General features: G+C 35.5%; 3 protein-coding genes across 4 annotated transcripts in view; 1 reads left to right on the forward strand and 2 right to left on the reverse strand.

Moving 5' to 3' along the window:
- Nucleotides 1–11943, reverse strand: part of slc13a5a (solute carrier family 13 member 5a) — a 72750-nt gene extending 60807 nt beyond the window's left edge. The window contains exons 1-5 of one of the 2 annotated variants that reach the window (XM_052588176.1): nucleotides 11669–11943; nucleotides 9282–9410; nucleotides 6176–6312; nucleotides 5914–6098; nucleotides 4006–4189 (exon numbers count right to left, since the gene is read on the reverse strand). In XM_052588176.1, coding sequence (XP_052444136.1) covers nucleotides 4006–4189; nucleotides 5914–6098; nucleotides 6176–6312; nucleotides 9282–9410; nucleotides 11669–11776 — 743 coding nt within the window. In that variant the 5' untranslated portion in view covers nucleotides 11777–11943. The remainder of the gene's footprint in view (nucleotides 1–4005; nucleotides 4190–5913; nucleotides 6099–6175; nucleotides 6313–9281; nucleotides 9411–11668) is intronic. The other variant, XM_052588175.1, reaches the window with a different exon arrangement.
- The window catches only part of LOC127986006 (uncharacterized), a gene marked incomplete at its 5' end in the record, with an annotated part of 403871 nt that overhangs the window by 150999 nt on the left and 231906 nt on the right, over nucleotides 1–20966 (reverse strand). The gene's annotated exons all lie outside the window — the stretch shown is intronic.
- On the forward strand, nucleotides 16122–19723 carry serpinf2a (serpin peptidase inhibitor, clade F (alpha-2 antiplasmin, pigment epithelium derived factor), member 2a). Its single transcript, XM_052588186.1, has 8 exons — nucleotides 16122–16238; nucleotides 17142–17213; nucleotides 17369–17561; nucleotides 17732–17875; nucleotides 18048–18236; nucleotides 18338–18480; nucleotides 18589–18793; nucleotides 18993–19723. The coding sequence occupies exons 2-8, from the start codon at nucleotides 17157–17159 to the stop codon at nucleotides 19436–19438; spliced, it is 1377 nt and encodes a 458-aa protein (XP_052444146.1). The 5' UTR covers nucleotides 16122–16238; nucleotides 17142–17156; the 3' UTR covers nucleotides 19439–19723.

A 20966-nucleotide genomic window follows, 5' to 3' on the forward strand; every position in this document is an offset into this window, starting at 1 on the left:
CATGGACTAAACGGCTCCGCGTCTGGCTCAGTCTTTGATTCAATACAATGACACCTTGGATCGCTGCCATAGTTGGTCGCTTACTGGACACCACCATGCCATTTATAGATCTTAGCCATTTAGAGACAAATTGTTTGCCAGATTTTAATTATAAAAAAAAATTGATTGTCAATTCACTTTAATTACATTACGAAAAAGCCTAGGCTAACCCTTACGAAAATTAACCATGGTTTTACTACAAATAAAACCAAAAAAACCATGGTTACTATAGTGAAAGTGAAAGTGAAGTGACATTCAGCCAAGTATGGTGACCCATACTCAGAATTTGTGCTCTGCATTTAACCCATCCGAAATGCACACACACAGAGCAGTGAACACACACACACACTGTGAGCACACACCCGGAGCAGTGGGCAGCCATTTATGCTGCGGCGCCCTGGGAGCAGTTGGGGGTTCGATGCCTTGCTCAAGGGCACCTAAGTCGTGGTATTGAAGGTGGAGAGAGAACTGTACATGCACTCCCCCCACCCACAATTCCGTCCGGCCCGAGACTAGAACTCACAACCCTTCGATTGGGAGTCCAACCCTCTAACCATTAGGCCACGACTTCCCCGTGAAGTCAAACCATGTTAAACGTTAAACCATGGTAACCACAAAATAACCATGGTTTTGCTATATTAACCATAATTTAACCATGGTATTTGTAGTAAATATGTGGTTATACAAATGGTAGTCAACACACCAAAAAACCATGGGTTACTACAGTTTTACTATAATAAAACCATGGTTATTTTTCGTAAGGGAACTACCACCACATAAAGTCAACTTCATAAATAGGCCTGTATCCATTGCGAACATAATTTATTAAGAGTCTTAAAAAATAACATAAAATCATTGTTGAGGCAAAACATTGCCAGCATACCATAGTTTGACTTGTACTTCACTGCACTGGTTTCTAAAGACTGATGTACAGTAGCGTCTTGAGCTCAAACAACGCTCAGAGGGAGCTTAAGAATGGTCCAGACAAAACCTTACGAAAGTGTGACTTACAGAAGACATACTTAGCGTACGAACGTGTCGGAAATCGTGCCATAAGGTTAAGAGAGAGGTTAAGGAATAGGTTAAAGACTACTTAGCGATAAGAGCGTTTTGGGTAACCGGGCCCAGGTTGGTTTGTATTGCTGACGTAATATGTAAATTATATGCGTAGACTTGCACTTAGACCAGAGTGCGGCTCGCTGTAAAAAAAAGGTTGAGAACCATGCACTGACATAAAGGTTGCTGTCCCATTTTATACAGGAATTGTTCATTTTAAAAAATCGAATTATATTGTTAGTTCTAATTATATTGTTTACACAAGTTCATTTAGAACTTTTTTTTTATTTACTTTAAACTCCTTGAGAATTTAAAGTTAGTTTAATAGTATTTAAATTCAAGTTAAAAAAAATAGGTTTTAATTGCTTAAATTATTTTTATTAATTAATAATATGTTATCATGTCTATTCTTGTAAAAAATACATGTTTATTCTTTAGGAAAACAAGGGAAAAAATAAGGGACAATCCGAATATTTGTTTTGCTTTACCTATTTATGTAAGCTACAATTATTTCAAATAATAATAATAATAATAATAAAATAATGTCATTAAATTGGCCTGAGTAATTTTGACCATTATAGAATTGTGACTTTAAAGATTAGTCATTTAGCTGGTAAAAATACTGTGAAATGAATAATGGCATGGATTTTAGAGCATAACAACTGAAGGTTTATGAAACATTAGCCAATAAAGCATTTTTTTAAACAACGGAACTTAAAGTTGTGAACTAAAATATTATTTCAACCATACAGCATGTGAATAAATAAAATGCATAATTTTCATAATATTTCATTATTCATAAAATGCATAACGTTTCTGGTGTTTTGATTTGTAATTCAATATAATGAGTTCCAAGTTTAAGAATAGTCCTAGACTTCTCTCTCTCTCTTTAACAGCATTAGCTCAATGATATACGAATTCCTTCTGTTAGACTTTTCCTGCCTTGCTAAATGTTGGGCTCATGATCAATAAGTTCGCCTCAATCTGATTCAGTAAAGTCAAACTGCAGACAGTGAAGCCTCAGAGACCCGTGCGCTGTGAGGCGGGAACAGAGGACTCCGCTTGGTCTTAAAGCCTCCCGCAAACATCCACGATCACAAATAACAATGATTTTCGTAAAATAATAATTGCTCTTTCATATGGACAGTGTCTTATGAGGCTTTCACTTGCTGAACCGGTTTATATAGGACTGTTGTTTTGGTTATATTCACAGTGCTGGCTCTCTCTGACGAGAGAAATGCAACATTCACACATTACGCTATTCCTTTTCGTTTAAAAACATTTCAAGCTTTCTGTAGATATATTTTTAATGTACCTATGTGAGACACCACGATATTATGTTAATTAAAAAATTATACATCCATTATCATGAAAAATTAAAGTGATGAGATGGCGCCAAACACACTTGAATATGAGCTTCTTATCAGGAGTAAAATTCATGCCAACAGCCAACATATTTAGCTTGATCAGAAGGTTGACTGCAAGAATCTAGCGGGATGTTAAGAGTTTGTCTGTTTCTTTTACTGATTATTTTCGGGTTAAAGCATGATTTAAACAGATTCACACTCAATCGCTTTCGCAATAATGCTTTCAAACAAGTGTAATCTTACAGTGCTACATTATCAGCATGCTATCTGATTTTGAAATCTTGAAGAAGTTAATCGATCTGTTTAGATAAAATAACTGACAAAGATGTTATTTTCATCACAAACTAAATTTTCACAGCAGAAAGCAGCAATTAAAGATGTAATGCTTACAGTGTTATTAGTTTGGCATGTGATATAGGGAAAAAAGTTTACACATAGCTTAAGCCACTTTGAAACTCTCTTGTTATTTTTATTATTATTATTATTATTATTATTATTTTATATGCTACGTTATGAACATAACATTTTAAACATACTGAAATACTTTATTCAGGGAGTAAAGGCGGAGCGTGTTTCTGGTATCAGTGTGCGTGGAGGGGAAGTTGTTTCTGCTCATAGACTCTGCTATGAGTGAGAGAGATGTTTCACCTGACGAAATGCAGACGACCGCGGCTGCACAAGCACAGCACATCCACCATAAATCAACCTGCAGCAATGCTCGTTCATCGACTCGCCAAGCTTTACTTTTGTAGGTCTAATGGCAGTAAATAATTTGATAGTATGACCATGCAGTCAATACAGATATTTAACAAAAACATTAAAACAAGCAGGACTGTAAAATAAAACAATAAAAACGCATGCCAGGTCTACACCGGACAGTGGAACGATCCAACAAGAGACAGCAGAACACAGTGATGGATACACTGGACACGATCCCCATCAGTGAACTGATGCTCGTTCTATTTATGCTGAAATGTTCTGACACTGCCGTTCAGATGATTTGACACTATAGTGTGATGTCATCAAGTTTAGACACACTTTTCGCTGTGGGGCACAGATGACAACTCTGGCGTCCAGTGTAGACACAGACAGTGACTGCTCTATTTACAAATAAGTTCTATAAGAAAAAAAAAATAATTATCTAAACCAGCTGCATTACCAGATGGAAATATAAACTATAAAAAATATTAACAAATATTAACTCCATCCATGACACTGACTCACTGCTGAGCTGCCAGTTTTAATCTGAACAGCTGTCCCTGGTGATGTCATAATATGCAAATTAGATTAGTATATTTACACCCTACATAAACTTTCGATCATGCCAAACATTTTTCTAATTGACAGTAGATCTCTATCTTTAAGCCCTTTCAAGCCACAAGCTTATGAAGTCTTGATGTCAAAATACAACATTTTGTCCAAAAAACCCTGGCACCTTATGGGTTAAACACGATATTCAGAGTCGCTCACGTTAGACGCGTTCCCCGGAGCGCTTCGACGCAGCTCGAGTTCCTGAAGAGGAACTGTAATGTAAGGTACCTACTGGCTCATCTGTCCCATAAGAACAAGGTTTGGTCCCGTGCCTGTGAGTGTGGCTGTCCCACCAATGCTAGCTGCATAGCACACGCTTAATGTCAGGCCTTTACACATCTTTATTCTTTCCTCTGCATTTCGAGAATGCTCTTCCATGTCAAATTCCATTGAGAAGCTGGGGCCATTCAGAGCCACTGTGTACAATAAAAAAGAAATTGTTTTACTTTCCATTAGAAGTGTTACATACAGTAGTTATATAGTTTTGGCACACACATGGCATATTATAAAAATTGAAACCTCAAAACCAGCCTGAATAAAAATTGAAAATGCCATTAGATAGCCTTAAACCATAGTGTTACATATTTTTAAATGATACCAATAAAACGATATAACCAATAATAATACCCTTAAATACAAATCTAAAATACTAAAAATAAAAAAATAAACCAACTGAGACCAAGATCTAAACTAAACTTTAACAATGAGAGTAAAAATTAAAACTAAACTAAATAAAAAAGACAAAAATAGATATAAAACAGAAATAATTCTTAAAAATAAATGATGTAAAATGTAAAACTCCTTTTATTTCATTTATTCAGTTATGAAGAAATATTTTTTTTTTTACATTTAATGATGTACTTTACTAAAAAGAAAACGAAATTGAAATAACTACATCTATGTAGTAATACAAGAAAATGAATAAAAAAAAAAAACTAAAACCAACAACAATCAACACAATTTTAATATTAAGTTTAATATATTAAAATAATAAAATAATGATACATATATGATGATAAAAACACTCTCAGTGACACTAAAATAACAGTGAACTCTGCTACACATAAGCCAACTGAAACTTTGCCCAGGGAACTAGGGTCTTTGGGGCTGGTACTCCATGTGTTTCCACAGCAGGAACCAGGATCTAAATAAAGTTCCAGGTAAAAAAATGCACCTCAGAAAATGCCTGCTCACAAGGTAGCACTTTTATAAATGTCAGGAACTTTCAGGGGCAGGACTTGGGCGCTAAACATGCTGATTGGTTGAGTTTAAGCAGAATTGTGATTTCAACCACCATTTATTCAGATACTTTTCAAAATAGTACGGTTTACGTGGGTTGGTAGGTTAAACTGGAGATTGTAGATAGAGTGTCAATGGTCCATTTGAGATATAGGTGGCGGTTATACTTAAGCTGTTAACTTTTTTTAATGTGGCTGACACTCCCTTTGAGTTCAACGAAACCAATATCCCATAGTAATTCAGTTCAATTCAATAAACCAGTTGAAGAACACTGTTCACCGGTTCTTTTGCACTCGACGTAATGGCGTCATTGACGATGACTGGTTTGTTTGAACTCAGAGGGAGTGTCAGCCACATTAAAAAAGTTAACAGCTTAAGTCATTTGTGAATTAATGCGTATTGCAGACACGAACTGTTTAAAACGATTCAGTTCGATTTGGTGAACTGGTTCAAAAAGATCCGGTTACATCAAATGATTAATTCGCGAACCGGATATCCCAAACTGCTTTGTTTTGAACTCTCTCACAACAGACACGGAAGAGAAGACAATGCTGAATAAAGTCGTAGTTTTTGCTATTTCTGGACCAAAATGTATTTTCGATTTTTCAAAAATTCTAACTGACCCTTTGATGTCACATGGAATACTTTGATGATGTTTTTCTTACCTTTCTGGACATGGACAGTAGACCGTGCACACAGTTTCAATGGAGGGACTGAGAGCTCTCGGACTAAATCTAAAATATCTTAAACTGTGTTCTGAAGATAAATGGAGGTCTCACTGGTTTGGAATGACATGAGGGTGAGTTATTAATTACATAATTTTGATTATTGGGTGAACGAACCATTTAAGTCTATTCCTATTCTCTCAACTAAAGGTATCCTCCATCAGACTTTTTCTCACCCTGCGTGTCAGGTTGTTTCTCAGTGTTTTTCGCATCAATCTCTGGAGTGGAGACCTGGTCTGGTTCTGCTCTGTTGAGCTGCTCGAGCACAGCTTGAACAATGGGCACCATCATGGCTGTTGTAGCCGTGTTACTGATCCACATGGAGAGGAAAGCTGTTACACCCATGAAGCCCAGCATCAGCCTGTAGAATGGCAGAAGAAGTCTTACTAAGACTGCTTTTAACAATGAGAAGATTTCCAGTAGATTTTAAATGCTTACAGAGCAGGTCGTACGCCTACAATGAGCAACACCCGGAGTGCAATTCTCTTGTGTAGGTTCCAATGCTCAACAGCTACAGCCACCATCAGTCCACCCAGAAAAAGCATGTTGGTATCCTTCAGGTACTGCATACACACCTGTCATACAGAAATCAGATATTTGAGATACAAAGTTTGAGTTACATAAGTTATGAATGTATAAAATTTAAATGAGTGGTGTATAGTTAAAAAGAAATGACTGAAAATAACACAACATGCCATGAACATGTTTTAAAGCAGGAGACATTGAGGGAGGTCAGATATACTAGTAGGATGACTGGTTTACAAACCTGATTCCAAAAATGTTGGGACACTGTATAAATTGTGATTAAAAAAGGAATGGAATAATTTACAAATCTCATAAACTTATACAGTATTTTATTCACAATAGGATATATATATATATATATATCATATCAAATGTTAAAAGTGAGACATTTTGAAATGTCATGCCAAATATTGTCTCATTTTGGATTTCATTGAGAGCTACACATTGCAGAAAAGTTTGGACATGTAGCAATAAGTAGGCCTGTCATGATAACAAATTTTGCTGGACAATAAATCGTCCAAGAAATTATTTCGATAAACGATAATATTGTCGTTCTAAGACCAGTTTCAACTAATATAATGATAATGGCATAATACACAGGGTAAACATTTTCAAAGATCAATAAACTTTTATTTTATTTTATGGCAGATTCAGAGCAAGAAATACCAACATGCTGACTTTGTGTGGCTTAAAATGAATTAGTTTTGTATGTTATATTACTGTATGTTTATATGCCAGTAAGGGATGCTCATAATTGACCGTTTAACCATTTACTGAAAGTAAACATGTTGACTAATGAAGGGGCCATTCACATATCTCGTCTTTTGGGTGCTCAAATTTGTTATTTCAAATGCGGTATGCGCGCTCATAATGAAAGAGACGCGCTTGTTTTTTCCAGGAAGGTATGGGGGAGAAAACAATGCACGTGTGTGCGTGCATGTGTGTGTGTGTGTGTGTGTGTGTGTACTCACTGGGTGCGTTGACACAAGCAAACACTCGCCTACAGAAATATTTAGCTGAGCAAGCCAAATGAAGCGAGCGAAAAGTATGCCCATTTCGACAGAAAGGGCAGCAAAGTTACTTGCAGAATATGCTACGCAGTATTAAAATAAAGCAGTAGTGCAAGTACAATGCTGTAACACTTGCGAAGCAAACATCCAAGCAAATGAAAGGCGCTTCCCAAAGCTGGTCACTCTAGCGAGATGATATCTCTTTATTCCCAGGACATCTCTGCCATCGGAGAGGGTGTTTTCTGCCATGGACTGTCCGCAGGCTGTGCTCCAGACTAACCCCACATCATGACATGTTACATTTTTTTAATAAAAATTGTAAAAAATTATTTCGGCCGAAAATATTATCAAGTTAATTTTTTTTATCATGTGATGAATTGATTTATCGACTACCGCCCTTACGAAAATTAACCATGGTTTTACTACAAATAAAACCAAAAAACCATGGTTACTGTAGTTAAACCATGGTAACCACAAATTAACCATGGTTTTGCTATATTAACCATAGTTTAACCATGAAAAATCTGTGGTTTTACAAATGGCAGTCAATACGCCAAAAAACCATGGGTTACTACAGTTTTACTATAATAAAACCATGGTTATTTTTCGTAAGGGCGTGAAAGGCCTAGCAATAAGAGGTCGGAAAAGTTAAATGTACTTTTAAGGAACAGCTGGAAAAACAATTTGCAACTTATTAGGTCAATTGGCAACATGATTGGGTATAAAAAGAGCCTCTCAGAGTGACAGTGTCTCTCAGAAGTCAAGATGGGCAGAAGATCACCAATCCCCCCAATGCTGCGGCGAAAAATAGTGGAGTAATATCAGGAAGGAGTTTCTCAGAGAACATTTTTCAAAGAGTTTAAAGTTATCATCATCTACAGTGCATAATATCATCCAAAGATTCAGAGAATCTGGAACAGTGCACAAGGGTCAAGGCGGGAAAACCATACTGGATGCCTGTGATCTTCGGGCCCTTAGACGACACTGCATTACATATAGGAATGCTACTGAATTGGAAATCACAACATGGGCTCAGGAATACTTCCAGAAAACATTGTCGGTGAACACCATCCACTGTGCCTTTTACCGTTGCCGGCTAAACCTCTATAGGTAAAAACAAAAGCCATATATAAACATGATCCACAAGCGCAGGCATTTTCTCTGGGCCAAGGCTCATTTAAAATGGACTGTGGCAAAGTGAAAAACTGTTCTGTGGTCAGACAAATCAAAATTTGAAGTTCTTTTTGGAAAACTGGGATGCCATGTAATCTGGACTAAAGAGGACAAGGACAACCCAAATTGTTATCAGCGCTCAGTTCAGAAGCCTGCATCTCTGATGGTATGGGGTTGCATGAGTGTGTGTGGTATGGGCAGCTTACACATCTGGAAAGGCACCATAAATGCTGAAAGGTATTTCAAAAGTTCGAGAACAACATATGCTCCCATCCAAATGTCATCTCTTTCAGGAAGCCTTGCTTTTTCCAACATAACAATTCCAGACCACATACTGCATCAATTACAACTTCATGGCTGCATAGAAGAAGGATCCGGGTACTGAAATGGCCAGCTTGCAGTCCAGATCTTTCACCCATAGAAAACATTTGGCGCATCATAAAGAGGAAGATGCGACAAAGAAGATCTAAGACAGTTGAGCAACTAAAAGCCTGTATTAGACAAGAATGGTACAACATTCCTATTCCTAAACTTGTCTCCTCAGTCTCCAGACATGTGCAGACTGTTATAAAAAAAAAAAAAAAAGAGGGGATGCCACACAGTGGTAAACATGGCCTTGTCCCAAAAATTTTGAGATGTGTTGATGCCATGGTATTTAAAATCAACTTATTTTTCCCTTAAAATTATACATTTTTTCTCAGTTTAACATTTCATATGTCATCTATTTTGTATTCTGAATACAAACTTCCACATCATTGCATTCTGTTTTTATTCAAAATTTGTACAGTGTCCCAACTTTTTTGGAATCGGGTTTGTTTATAGTACTTAAAACATACATCTTTGGACTCCATGATTCTGAAGAGAGGAAAGAGTACAGCTGGCAGGAGAGCAGTGACAGCCAGTGGCAGCACTTCGGTACACCAGTACACTGCCATTAGTGCAACAACATACGCACATGCAGCCTCCTGCAAATTGTAAAACCAGAGTGTGTCATATCAATTTATACATTACCATTTAAAAGTCTGTGGTCAATAAATGTATAGTTTTGTTCTGCAAGGATTCAAGTGATCAAAACTGACAGTAAAGACATTATAATGTTATGAAAGGTTTATAATTCAAATAATGCTCTTTTGAACTTCATATTCATCAAAGAATGCTTGGTTTCTGCAAAACATTAAGCAGCATAACCGTTTTCAACACTGACAGTAATAATATTTTTTTCTTCAGAAGATGGATGGATGGGTGGATGGATAGACACATACATAAATACATCATGTTTAATAAGTATAATTTTCTAAACCACAATGGAAGAACATTTCAATCCCAGAATTAACTGTGAATTCCATTTCTCGAAATTAAAAATCCAGCAAATTCCTTATTACAATTCAAATTTTTTGTGTGGTGTGTTAATTTGTTAATTGAAATAGACAAAATTGTTAATTGTGAATTTTGCCCAACTCTGTGGCACTGTTATTTATTATAAACTGTACATTTTACAGTTAACTCAAAAATATGTCAATTTCCCATGTGAGAGAGAGAGAGAAAAAGGGGGATTTACCAACTAGGGTCCAGGGAAAAGTTGTCATGATTCTGCCCTCGTGTCCTTGATTTTTCCTAGTCTTGAGGCAGGATCATGACAGACCCGTGTTTTGTGTACAAGCACATGGCCTTGCCTTTGGGCCATGTGCTTGTGTTGTCTCGTTCCCTTGCCCCGCCCCCCTTGTTATCCTAGTCTTGTCTTGATTGTCCCATCTGTGCCACCTGTCGTGTCTTGATTAGTTCCCCTATTTAGCTTTCCTAGTGTGCTCTGTCTTGCGTCGGTTCATTGAGATTTGTACCCTAAGATTTGTGACTGTGATTTGTGATTGTTCTTCACCTGTGATTATACCCTGGTAACCCCTTTGAGATATTGTGTCCTGTATAACCGTGAGTGTTTATTTGTAGTTAGTGTTCTCTAGTTTTGAGTCTTTGTTTATTTTGTCTAATCAGTCCTGTTTGGTTATTTTTGTATCTGCCCTAGTCCTTGTTTTCCCCCTCGTGGGTTTTGTTTTCCCTTTTTTGTTAAATAAATCCTGTGTTTCGTTACTTCCTGTCTGCACCTGAGTTCCTCCCTTACCAAAACCCTGACAAAAGTTCAGGGAAAATTATAAACACCTAAATTTGCTGAATTTTACAGTGTTTATATATTTATAATATCAAGTAAGCTATATAAAATCAGCTGTCTGTATTTATATTTTAAGGTGGAAGTCTCTCAATGGAATCATCATATTTGGGAATCCTATATGGATTAAACAAACAAACATACAAAACAACAACAAAAACACTGTTAATCTTCCATCTTAGCAAGTTAAAATTGTAATGTGTAACTGTAGGCATGTTTTGTTTTATGTATTATCGTTGTGTGCAGCCCTACTTGGATTTTATCCTCTGACTCAAGACAATCATATGGTGCAAAGTTCCTTTCGTTATTCAGTCACCCAGCAACACTCTAAATCACAACATGGCAAAAATATATCTGATAACATTCAGACATTCGTGTCAAAATAATGCCATAAATTTTTTTACACATCACACATTGTTACCTTTATTGTAACTATGTAATATTGCTAGCGGCTATATGATGTGACAAACAGTGGTTTACCGTCTTGGATGACCGGCACCTGCAACCAGTTTATTTTTTTTGGCGGGGGGCGGCGGAGGGGGTATATATATATATATATATATATATATATATATATATATATATATATATATATATATATATATATATATATATATATAATTAAATAACTCAATCCGGTTGGCCGATGTTATTGTTTCTATTAAATTATAGACGATCTTTCTTTGGTTTTATTTATGTGGCACTATGAAAAAAAAAGATAAAAAACTTTGTGACAACAAAGGGTTAAAACTAAAATAGGGCATTGTGAGTTTCTGGTGAAGGAATGTGTCGCCCCAATGCATGGTCTCGTACCATGGTTTTTCTTAAAGATACAGAGAAATCCGGTTGAAAGAACCTCGAAAGATGCGTAAAAAGTTAATCTCTGAGAGCCTTTCTCGACTCTCTTTGACACGCTTAAGACATACTTGACTGTCAAATCACGCACTATCCTGTGGAAACGACACAACACTTTAAAAAATAGTAATGCAGCTTAAGCTTTTCAGTTAATTACAATTCTTGCCTATTTAAAACTTTTTACATGCATCATAAAATTAGACTTACCTTTGTTCCAATGACAAGTGGCAAAGGAAGGAGAAGAAACGGGGTGCAAAAGAGAATCAGTCCATTTTTCATCCACCAGACATGTTTCAGTATATGTGAAACCATCATTTTCGGCTTATGATAACTTAACAAGGAAGAGTCCAAAACTGGGGAAACTGCGCAAAACTTGTATGTTCTGATCTGTGGACAGTGTTTGGGTTCGCGCTCTGCCAGTATCCTTCTCTCTATCACACAAACACACTCACACACTCACACTCAGCGCCGCACACATTGGAGCGCATAATTGAGCGCGTGCAAGATTTGTACCTTGCCATTTTCAATTCTTAAATATTAACCTGTGAATTTCATCACCAAAGATTTGTTAGCATGGAAATGCAATCACGTATGTAGAGATAGAATATATATATATATATATATATATATATATATATATATATATATATATATATATATATATATATATATTTCAAATGCTGTTGATACGTATATATGCTTTAGTTTAAAATATTTATGTCATTTAATTTTATGTTCTTTTTATTTATTTATTTTTCTTCTTTTTTTCTTCAAATATATTGTTTGATTTACTTTGGAAAACACTGATCCAAAAGAGTTCGATTTATAGACTTAAAAAATTTCGGCCTTACAATAATACATTTTTTTCAAATCCTTTGTAAACCTTAACTTCAAAAATAATTATTAACCTTTTTATAGACCTTATGTATCCTCTAATCCAGTGATTTTCAGCTTTTACTATGGACACCTTAAATTAGCCTCTCAGTCAACCCAGGGGCCTCCCTACATTTTTAAGTTCTGTCTTCTCAGTGGACCCTTGTAGTATAGCTCTAATAGATATCTGTTTGCTGCAGCATAATGATTATGTTCTTTTTCTATCTTGAAATCTTCTTTACAGTTCACAAACCCCTAAATTCCTGATTAATAGTTCTCAAAAGGGTCTTTGAAAGCAATGGACCAACACAGCCTGAAGGAACTAAGAAGGTGAGATTGGATGGGGGAAAGAAAGGAGAAGACAAGAATGTGTTTCTTTTCTCAGTAGAGTTGAATGACAGCGAGATACAGTGGGTACACATTGCTGCCTTTGCTGAAACTCTACACAGAACCAGCAGGGAGCCAGGCTCACAGACCTGCTGGGAGACTGACAATAGCTCTCTGTTTGAGGTTGAGGATGAGATTTCCTTAAGTCATCACAGTTGTGGGAAATCCTGATGAACCCATGGTTTTGTGTTACATGTGAACTTTTTGCTGCTGCAAGGTTGTAAAAAATAAATAAATAAATAAAAATAAAAATAAAAAGATAAAAACAGAGATTAATCAATAACTAGATTGAATACAACTGTCATAAAAATGATTATTTATTTAGAATACAATCAAATAGTTTAATAAAAAAGGTTGAAGCGATCAAACTTGACTTTGGACAACTTTGATTTATTTTCCACTGGTCACAAATGTATACAAGGAAAAAACAAGGACATTTAGTTTTATAGTTTTACAGCATGGAATCGTCAAACATTTAACAGACAATTGAACGAAAAATACAAAGTACAATGTAAGGTCAAAGAAACACAAGTCTCTTTTGGGTTAGTGTTTAGTTTAGTTTTGGGATAGTGTTTTTTCTTCTTCTTGTTTTTCAGAATTTTATTCAGGTGGTCTGTGAATGGAATTTAGAATTTTGAAGTTTCTAGTATACAATAGTCTTGTTAAATATATTGGTAATACTTTACAATGAGGTTTAATTTATTAACATTGTCTAGGTAATTTATCAGATAATAAATAGTGTTACAAATATATTGCTTATTATTAAAATGTTAGTTTAAGCATTAACTAACACAGACTAATGGGACCTTTTTGTAAAATGTTTTCAATATATTTGTAATATATTTATAGTAGTTGCATAAACTAATAACATGTAGACTATATCTTGCAAAGAATGTCTCTTTGGATAAAAGCATCTGTATCATATGAGATATAAAATATCAACAGTGTATCAGCATTTTGTATTTCTGGAGCAGGATGAAAGAACACTTTCCAGAGAATAACTTGTGTACGAGCATATCTGTACTTCGAAACCCCCGTATGTAGACAAAAGAAGCCTGTCTCCTTAACACATGTTCCCACGTCTATTTATTTACCTGTGGCTCCCCCTAGTGTCAAACATAGAGAATAACATTTTTTTTGTGATATTTTACTATTTAGATTAGATTAGATTCAACTTTATTGTCATTATGCAGAGAAAAAAGTACAGAGCTAATTAAATGCAGTTAGCACCTAACCAGAAGTGCAAGAATATAATGTTTTATATACATATAAGTGCAGTGTAAGTGAAGCTATGATTTACAGAATGTACAGTGGAGTTGCTATGTACAGTATTGAGCAGAGTATTACAGAATATAAATAGGAATGCAATGTGGGGATTGTATGTACATTATGAACAGAGCAATGTAGGATTATATATACATTATGAACAGCAGCAACATAAGAATGGTGGTAATAAATACAGTTGGATGAGTGTGCAAAAGTATTGTTAAACAATGTATTCTATGCAAAATAACAGTAGTGCAATGATATTTTTATAGAAAGTTTACTGTGCTTTGTACAGTAGCAACTTTAGAAGGTTTACAGTGTAATATCTTGAACAATGTGCAGTCTGTGAAAAATATCAGTATTGACCAGTGCAGTAAAGTAAAAGAGCAGGTGGTGTGGAGTTCAGAAGGGTCATGGCCTGGGGGTAGAAGCTCTTCCAGAGCCTACTAGTGCGAGAGCGTAGGCTCCTGCAATGCCTTCCGGATGGAAGGAGGGTAAAAAATCCATGGTTAGGGTGAAAGGCATCCTTGATGATGTTTCTTGCCCTGCCCAGGCAGCACTTGTGATAAATTTTCTCAGTGGAAGTTAAGTGGGTGCTGGTGATCCGTTGAGCAGTTTTCACCACCCACTGGAGTGTTTTGCGGTCAGATGCGGAGCAATTGCTGTACCGTACTGAGATGCAGTTTGTGAGTATGCTCTCAATGGTACAGCGGTAGAAATCAGCAAGGATCCTGGGACACAAGTGAACTGTCTTAAGGATCCGTAAGAAAGTTCTCATGAGTCCCAGATCCTTGTTGAATTCTACCGCTGCATCTATTGCATCTAGCCAAAATCAGGCAGCTGTTGAGCATTACTGCTATTGGTGTTATTGGGCATTACTTACATTAGTTACATTACTACTGTTGTTTGGGGGGCTTTGAAAGTGAACTGTTTTTGACAACAATGTTCATTTCACATCACACATCATAACAAGACAGCATCAAACAATAAGAGAGGCTAGACCAGTATATTATATTATTAATTTAGTTAGGTACTGTATAATATTAGGGATATATGTTTAAAATGGTTTATCTATACATATATAGTACTGTGCAAAAGGCTTAGGCCACAAAAAAAAAAAAAAAAAAAAAATTGTTATTTCTATGCTTTGCTGTATACATCCACTCATTGTCACAGTTCATCTGGATTTTGTCTGTTTGATCTGTTTCTTCGTGTTATTCCAGACAGACTGGATGATGATGAGACCAGATCTCTGTGTGGAGCACTGGCTGTCAGACTCCTTGTCCAAATAAAAATCTCACTGGATTATTACAGTTAATGGCAAAAATAACTTAATTTTAAATAAATGATTATTTACTACTGACACAGTCCAGCAAAATATAGAAATAATCGACTTAAAAAACTTTTTTTTTTTTTTTTTTAAATACCAGTGTACTGTATATATCAAGATCAATGTCAAGATCATAATTGTAACTCTTGATAAAAGATACGAATAATTTACTAACCATGACTGACTTTTTTTGCAGGTTGATGCCTTGTTTTGATTTAGTATGGTGGCCATTGAGTCTAATGGGGCAGGGATAAGGATTCAAGGTTTTGCGTAGGTGGAGAGCTGGAACAGTACAGGGTACACTGGACAAATAAAGTCCATTTAAGGCTTTTAAACTACTTTCATACATGATATATTCTAAATGTTATAGCAGGATATGATATCATCCTATAAACTTGGGAATAAGTGGTTAGCCTCTCTACACTATTAGATACACATAATTACAGTAAAGTAAATCAAAGTTAGTCAAATAGTCTATTTATATAGTTTTCATAAATAGTTTTTGTTTGTTTGTCTATGTTCAGGGTATCTTCAAGTAATTCAGTGCAATGCCTAATTTTTTCTGTTAATGCTTCTTCGTGTAAATTAAAATATAATTAATTGTAAAATGGTTTATGTCCTTGGAACAACAAACAACTGAATCATTATTTGTACTTTCTTTTACACATTTATTAAAGTTTTTGATTTTGAACATAACCTAAATAATATCTGTTTAGGTGAAGATTCATTGTGCTTCTTGACCCAGGATCACATATATTAATATTTACATTTAAAACAAAATGATGACACAAGTCAATGGATGATGAAACATTAACCAACAGCACAGTGTCTGAGAACATTCTACTCTAGTCATCTGTTCTGGATCTAGATCATTCACTCTCCCTGTATTTATCACCTCTTTATTGTCAACATTTTGGTTAGGTAAGTTTGTAGAGTTTTCTTGCTGTCAATTAACTACCTCAATTTTGGATGTAGTGATATGTGGCGTATTCATAAATCATCTTGTATACAGGCAGTAAATTTCTTTGCTGAGACAGTCAACAGGGAAATGTAAAGGGGAAAATGTGTTTTTGCATAACACATTTTACCAAATTAACTTAAATTAATATTATTATTTTTTCTTTCAGAATTAAAAAGAAGTTGCTCATTATTTAAAAACTTTCAAATTAAAATTGTAATAGTTTTTTTTTTTCGTTGAACTGATATATCCAAACATAAACATTGACACTTTAGTTCTGAATTTTGGAAGCAAATTGAAAATAGTATATTTTATATTAATATTCTTTTATATTAATTTAACTTTTATGGGTTGTCAAAAAAGCAAACACAATTTGCCATAAGAAAGACTCTAGACATTACACTAGTAGCAAATGCTGGCAACAAACAAAAGCAACCTTATAAACCTTCAAATAGTTACAATATAATCACAGTTTACTCATGCTGCTGTATATGATGAAAACCTAAATATCAACTTTGTACTGTTAATTTGTAAATATACAAGAAATGACTGGATGCAAGTTATGTAAAAAACAAAAAAACAAAAACAAACAAACATTAGTTTACATTAACTGCAGATCAATAATTAACTAATAACAATAACATAATCATTTATTAGTCTTAATTTTAGCATTTACTAATACATGTAAAAATGTAAAGTTCACAGTAGTTAATGCATAGTGAACTAACATGCATTATTGACTAACATTGTCAAAGATCATGTATGTGTATTTGTGTATACTATATATATATATATACACACACACACACACACACACACATATATATGAAGCTGTGATATTCAATTATCTGTTTGCTGTGTTCCAGGCCGACAATAAGAACATGAAGCACTGTCTTATAGTGCTTATAACACTCTGTTTCTTTAGGTTTGGACTGTTGGTGAGATATTACTTTTTCTCTCTTTCTCTCTCTCTCTCTCTCTCTCTCTCTCTCTCTCAAAATCTTGGTCATCTTTATTGTTAGTTTAAAAACAAAACTTATTTCTAAACATTTCACCGTCTTTTTTATGATGATTTCGGCCACTCTCATTTCAGGTTTCTAATGAAACAGATGATGGCAAAGTGAATTGCAATGATGTCTTAAGCCTGGAAGCTCAGCGAGCAGTTGGAGGTGCAGTGGCTAAACTGGGATTGGTGCTTTTAGAAAAACTACAGCCTGGGTCTGAGCAACCAAACATAATCATATCACCTCTCAGTGTTTCTCTTGCACTTGCTGAGCTTGCTTTGGGTGAGCATTCTATGATTAAACATATAGGAGTTTGAATTTATAGCTGTTATGTTTTATATATATATATATATATATGTGTGTGTGTGTGTGTGTGTGTGTATATATATATATATATATATATATATATATATATATATATATATATATACACTTTATTATTAAATCATTAGGTGCAAAGAACAAGACAGAAGACAAGTTGTTGGAAGTTCTTAATGCAAAAGGCCTGCCCAATTTTCATGAAACCTTAAGCTGTCTCCAAGAACAACTAACTGTCAAAGCTGTCACAATGGCATCTCGTCTCTACCTCATACCAGGTAAGGAACTGATGGCATTTTGTTTGATCATGGTAAATCTGACATAACTGGAAGATCCTTTTGAGCTTGAGGTTCAGGACCATTTTACCATTTGTTGACTTTTAAATTTTAGTTTTGTTGAGATTACTTGTGCTTTTATGTAGATTTTGTTGTTGTTTTTGTCTTTGTGAAGATGTTAGGGTGAACCAGGACTTTGTGGACAGAGCTCTGAACCTGTACAAATCTGAACCTGCACATCTGACCTCCATTGAGGAAGTCAATCGTTGGGTGGAGGAATCCACCAAAGGTCACATAACCGACTTTATGTCCAGTCTTCCACCAAATGTTATTCTAATGCTGATAAACACCATTCATTTTAAAGGTTGGTCAACATTTCAGCTATAATATATATATATATATATATATATATATATATATATAAAGATGGTGACACCACACAATGATTGGTTTTTCCCTTCTTAGGTGAGTGGCAATCCCGATTTGATTCCAAGTTCACTGTAAAGGATATTTTCTACATTGACAAAAATACCTCTGTCCAAGTGGACATGATGATGGGATCCAAATATCCACTCAGCATGTTTGTAGATAGAAAAGATGGCACTCAGGTAATCTAGTTGTTTTATATTTAAATTAATTATAATTTTACATTTACCCCAAAGCCTGTAGATATGCAAATTTTGATTTGGTTTGATGTTCCTCTGTATTGCCCTTAGATTGCAAGATTCCCTTTTCAAGGAAATATGAGTCTTCTGGTGATAATGCCTGTGCCAGCACATGGAAATCTGCCAATCGCAGCTGCCAAGCTCAACATATCGGACATGTATGAAAATTTTCAAAGCGAGAAGTCGATGCATGTTAAACTACCTAAATTCAAATTACAGTATAAGCAGGATCTGCGACAAGCACTAACAAGCATGGGTAAGATAAAATAATGAAAAAAAAAGTTTATATCTACATCTCATTTTACTTTTTGCTGTGAATCCCATCATGCAATTATAATCATCCTTTATAAGGGGGTGTCCTTTAGTCCACATTAAGTTGATCAATGCTGTTGTGAAGTGAGAGTTAATAATTTGGTAAAAGAGAAATGTGACACATTCTCATCTCTTATATTTAGGTCTGGGCTTGCTGTTTACTGGGCCTGATTTATCTAGAATCGCACCAGTTCCGTTAGTGGTTTCAGGCATACAACATGCCTCAAGCATGGAGCTGAGTGAGGAGGGGGCCGAGGCTTCAGCCGCAACCTCTGTTACTCTTGTGCGCACAATTCCTACTTTTGCGGTCAACATGCCTTTCATCTTCGCACTGGTGGATGATGCCTCTTACATGCCTCTCTTCCTGGGTATGGTCACCAACCCCAACCCTGGAGCGACAACGGAACAAAGCGATGACCCAAAAATTGAAACTGAAAGCACCATGAAGCCAAGCAAAGTGTCACAGAATGATGGGACACTGAATGATAGTCCACATATGGAAAACATGCTAAGTTACATGTTGAATATGTGGAAGGAAACCGTTCCTAAGCAGTTCTTCAGACATCAAGAGATGGAGGATGGTAACTAAAAGGAAAAGATGGATCCGTCCATATTACAGTACATATTTTGCCCAATTAAAATGCAGTGTTTTGATGCTCATGGCCTACCATTGATGGATGTCATTTTTAGCTTGACATGAATGAAGCTGTTCAATGGCATCTACCCTGATTAAAGTTTATGTAATGGATAATGTCCAGTCAGTCTGGTTATTATTGCAAAATAATTTTGCAATAATAATTGGTGGACTATACATTTTCTCAGGTATTACACAGCTACTTGCCAAATAAATAAATATATGGACATGAAAAAAAAATTGATCTGAGTATAAATTATTCTATAGTGCCATCCTGAAGAAGGTTAGTATTTATTTAAACATATTTGACTACTGAATGCCACAACTGACTAATCAGAATCAAGTATTGTTAAAAAAAATATGGATATGCTAACCCGATCTCACGGCCATGGGCGTAGGTTTGGTCTCAGCTTTGGTGGGGACACCCCCATAATAATTATTTAGTTGTAAGATGCTAGTGATTTAATGGTGATTTAGTATAACTGTATAATCTCAAAAATGCACTCTCAAAAAATAAAAATCTGAGACTGTGTAATGTTGAACAACTAAACGTTTTATTAAGATAAATTATTATGTACATTAGTATTTACACTAACAACAAATACTCTACCACAAGGACACAATCTAAATAAATAAATATAATAACGTTTTTCTATTATAAACACTATTTACCCTCCAGTAGACTCACGTTTATGTTGACTGCAAGATTCTAATTTAAGGTAATTTACAGGCTAATTGACATTCAGTTACTTGCTAAAGTAGCATTCTATCATCCTGGGTAATACTATCGCCAGTTAATACTATTTTCCACAGAATATGCATTTGAAAGCCTGGTCAGTCACTACTGCTAGTTTATTTTTGTGGCTAGCTAGTTATTTTGCCGACTCTGCTTTATGAAAAAGCTTTTTATGTCCCCTTTCTTCTTCTTGGGTGGCATCTACAAAGTACAAAAAGGGGCAAAAAAACCCCGGAATATTAAAATGTTTTTACTCTGGCCTTTGTATGTGGCAGAGAGACAGCACTTGTAACTTACCGTCGGTGTCGTCAACATGCGCGTGCACACAAACCACCCGCTCGCTGCTAGTGCAAGCACAAAAGTAGTCCCGGCCCGCGCGTGTAGCCTGTCCAATCAAATTATGGCGTTTCTTGTACTGTCGTTGTCCTGGCCGTTAGAATCGATCCAAATAGCAGCGCAAAGATCCAAATAGCAGTTCAAAGGAGCTTGCTAAATATTGGTGGAGACAAATTTGTCATCTCAAAATATTGATAGGGACTAGTACCTAGCGTCCCCCCCTAAACCTACGCCCATGCTCACGGCAATTCATACATTTTTCACAAGGTGGCTTATTGTTGCCAAATCGTACATATTTTAAGATTTGCACAATTAGTATGAATTTGTACGAATGACCTACACCTAACCCCACCTCTAAACCTAACCGTCACTGGGGTTTAGACAAATCATATAAAATCATAAGAGTGAGGT

The sequence above is a fragment of the Carassius gibelio genome, chromosome B21 (assembly GCF_023724105.1).
Source record: "Carassius gibelio isolate Cgi1373 ecotype wild population from Czech Republic chromosome B21, carGib1.2-hapl.c, whole genome shotgun sequence".
Lineage (NCBI taxonomy): Eukaryota > Metazoa > Chordata > Actinopteri > Cypriniformes > Cyprinidae > Carassius > Carassius gibelio.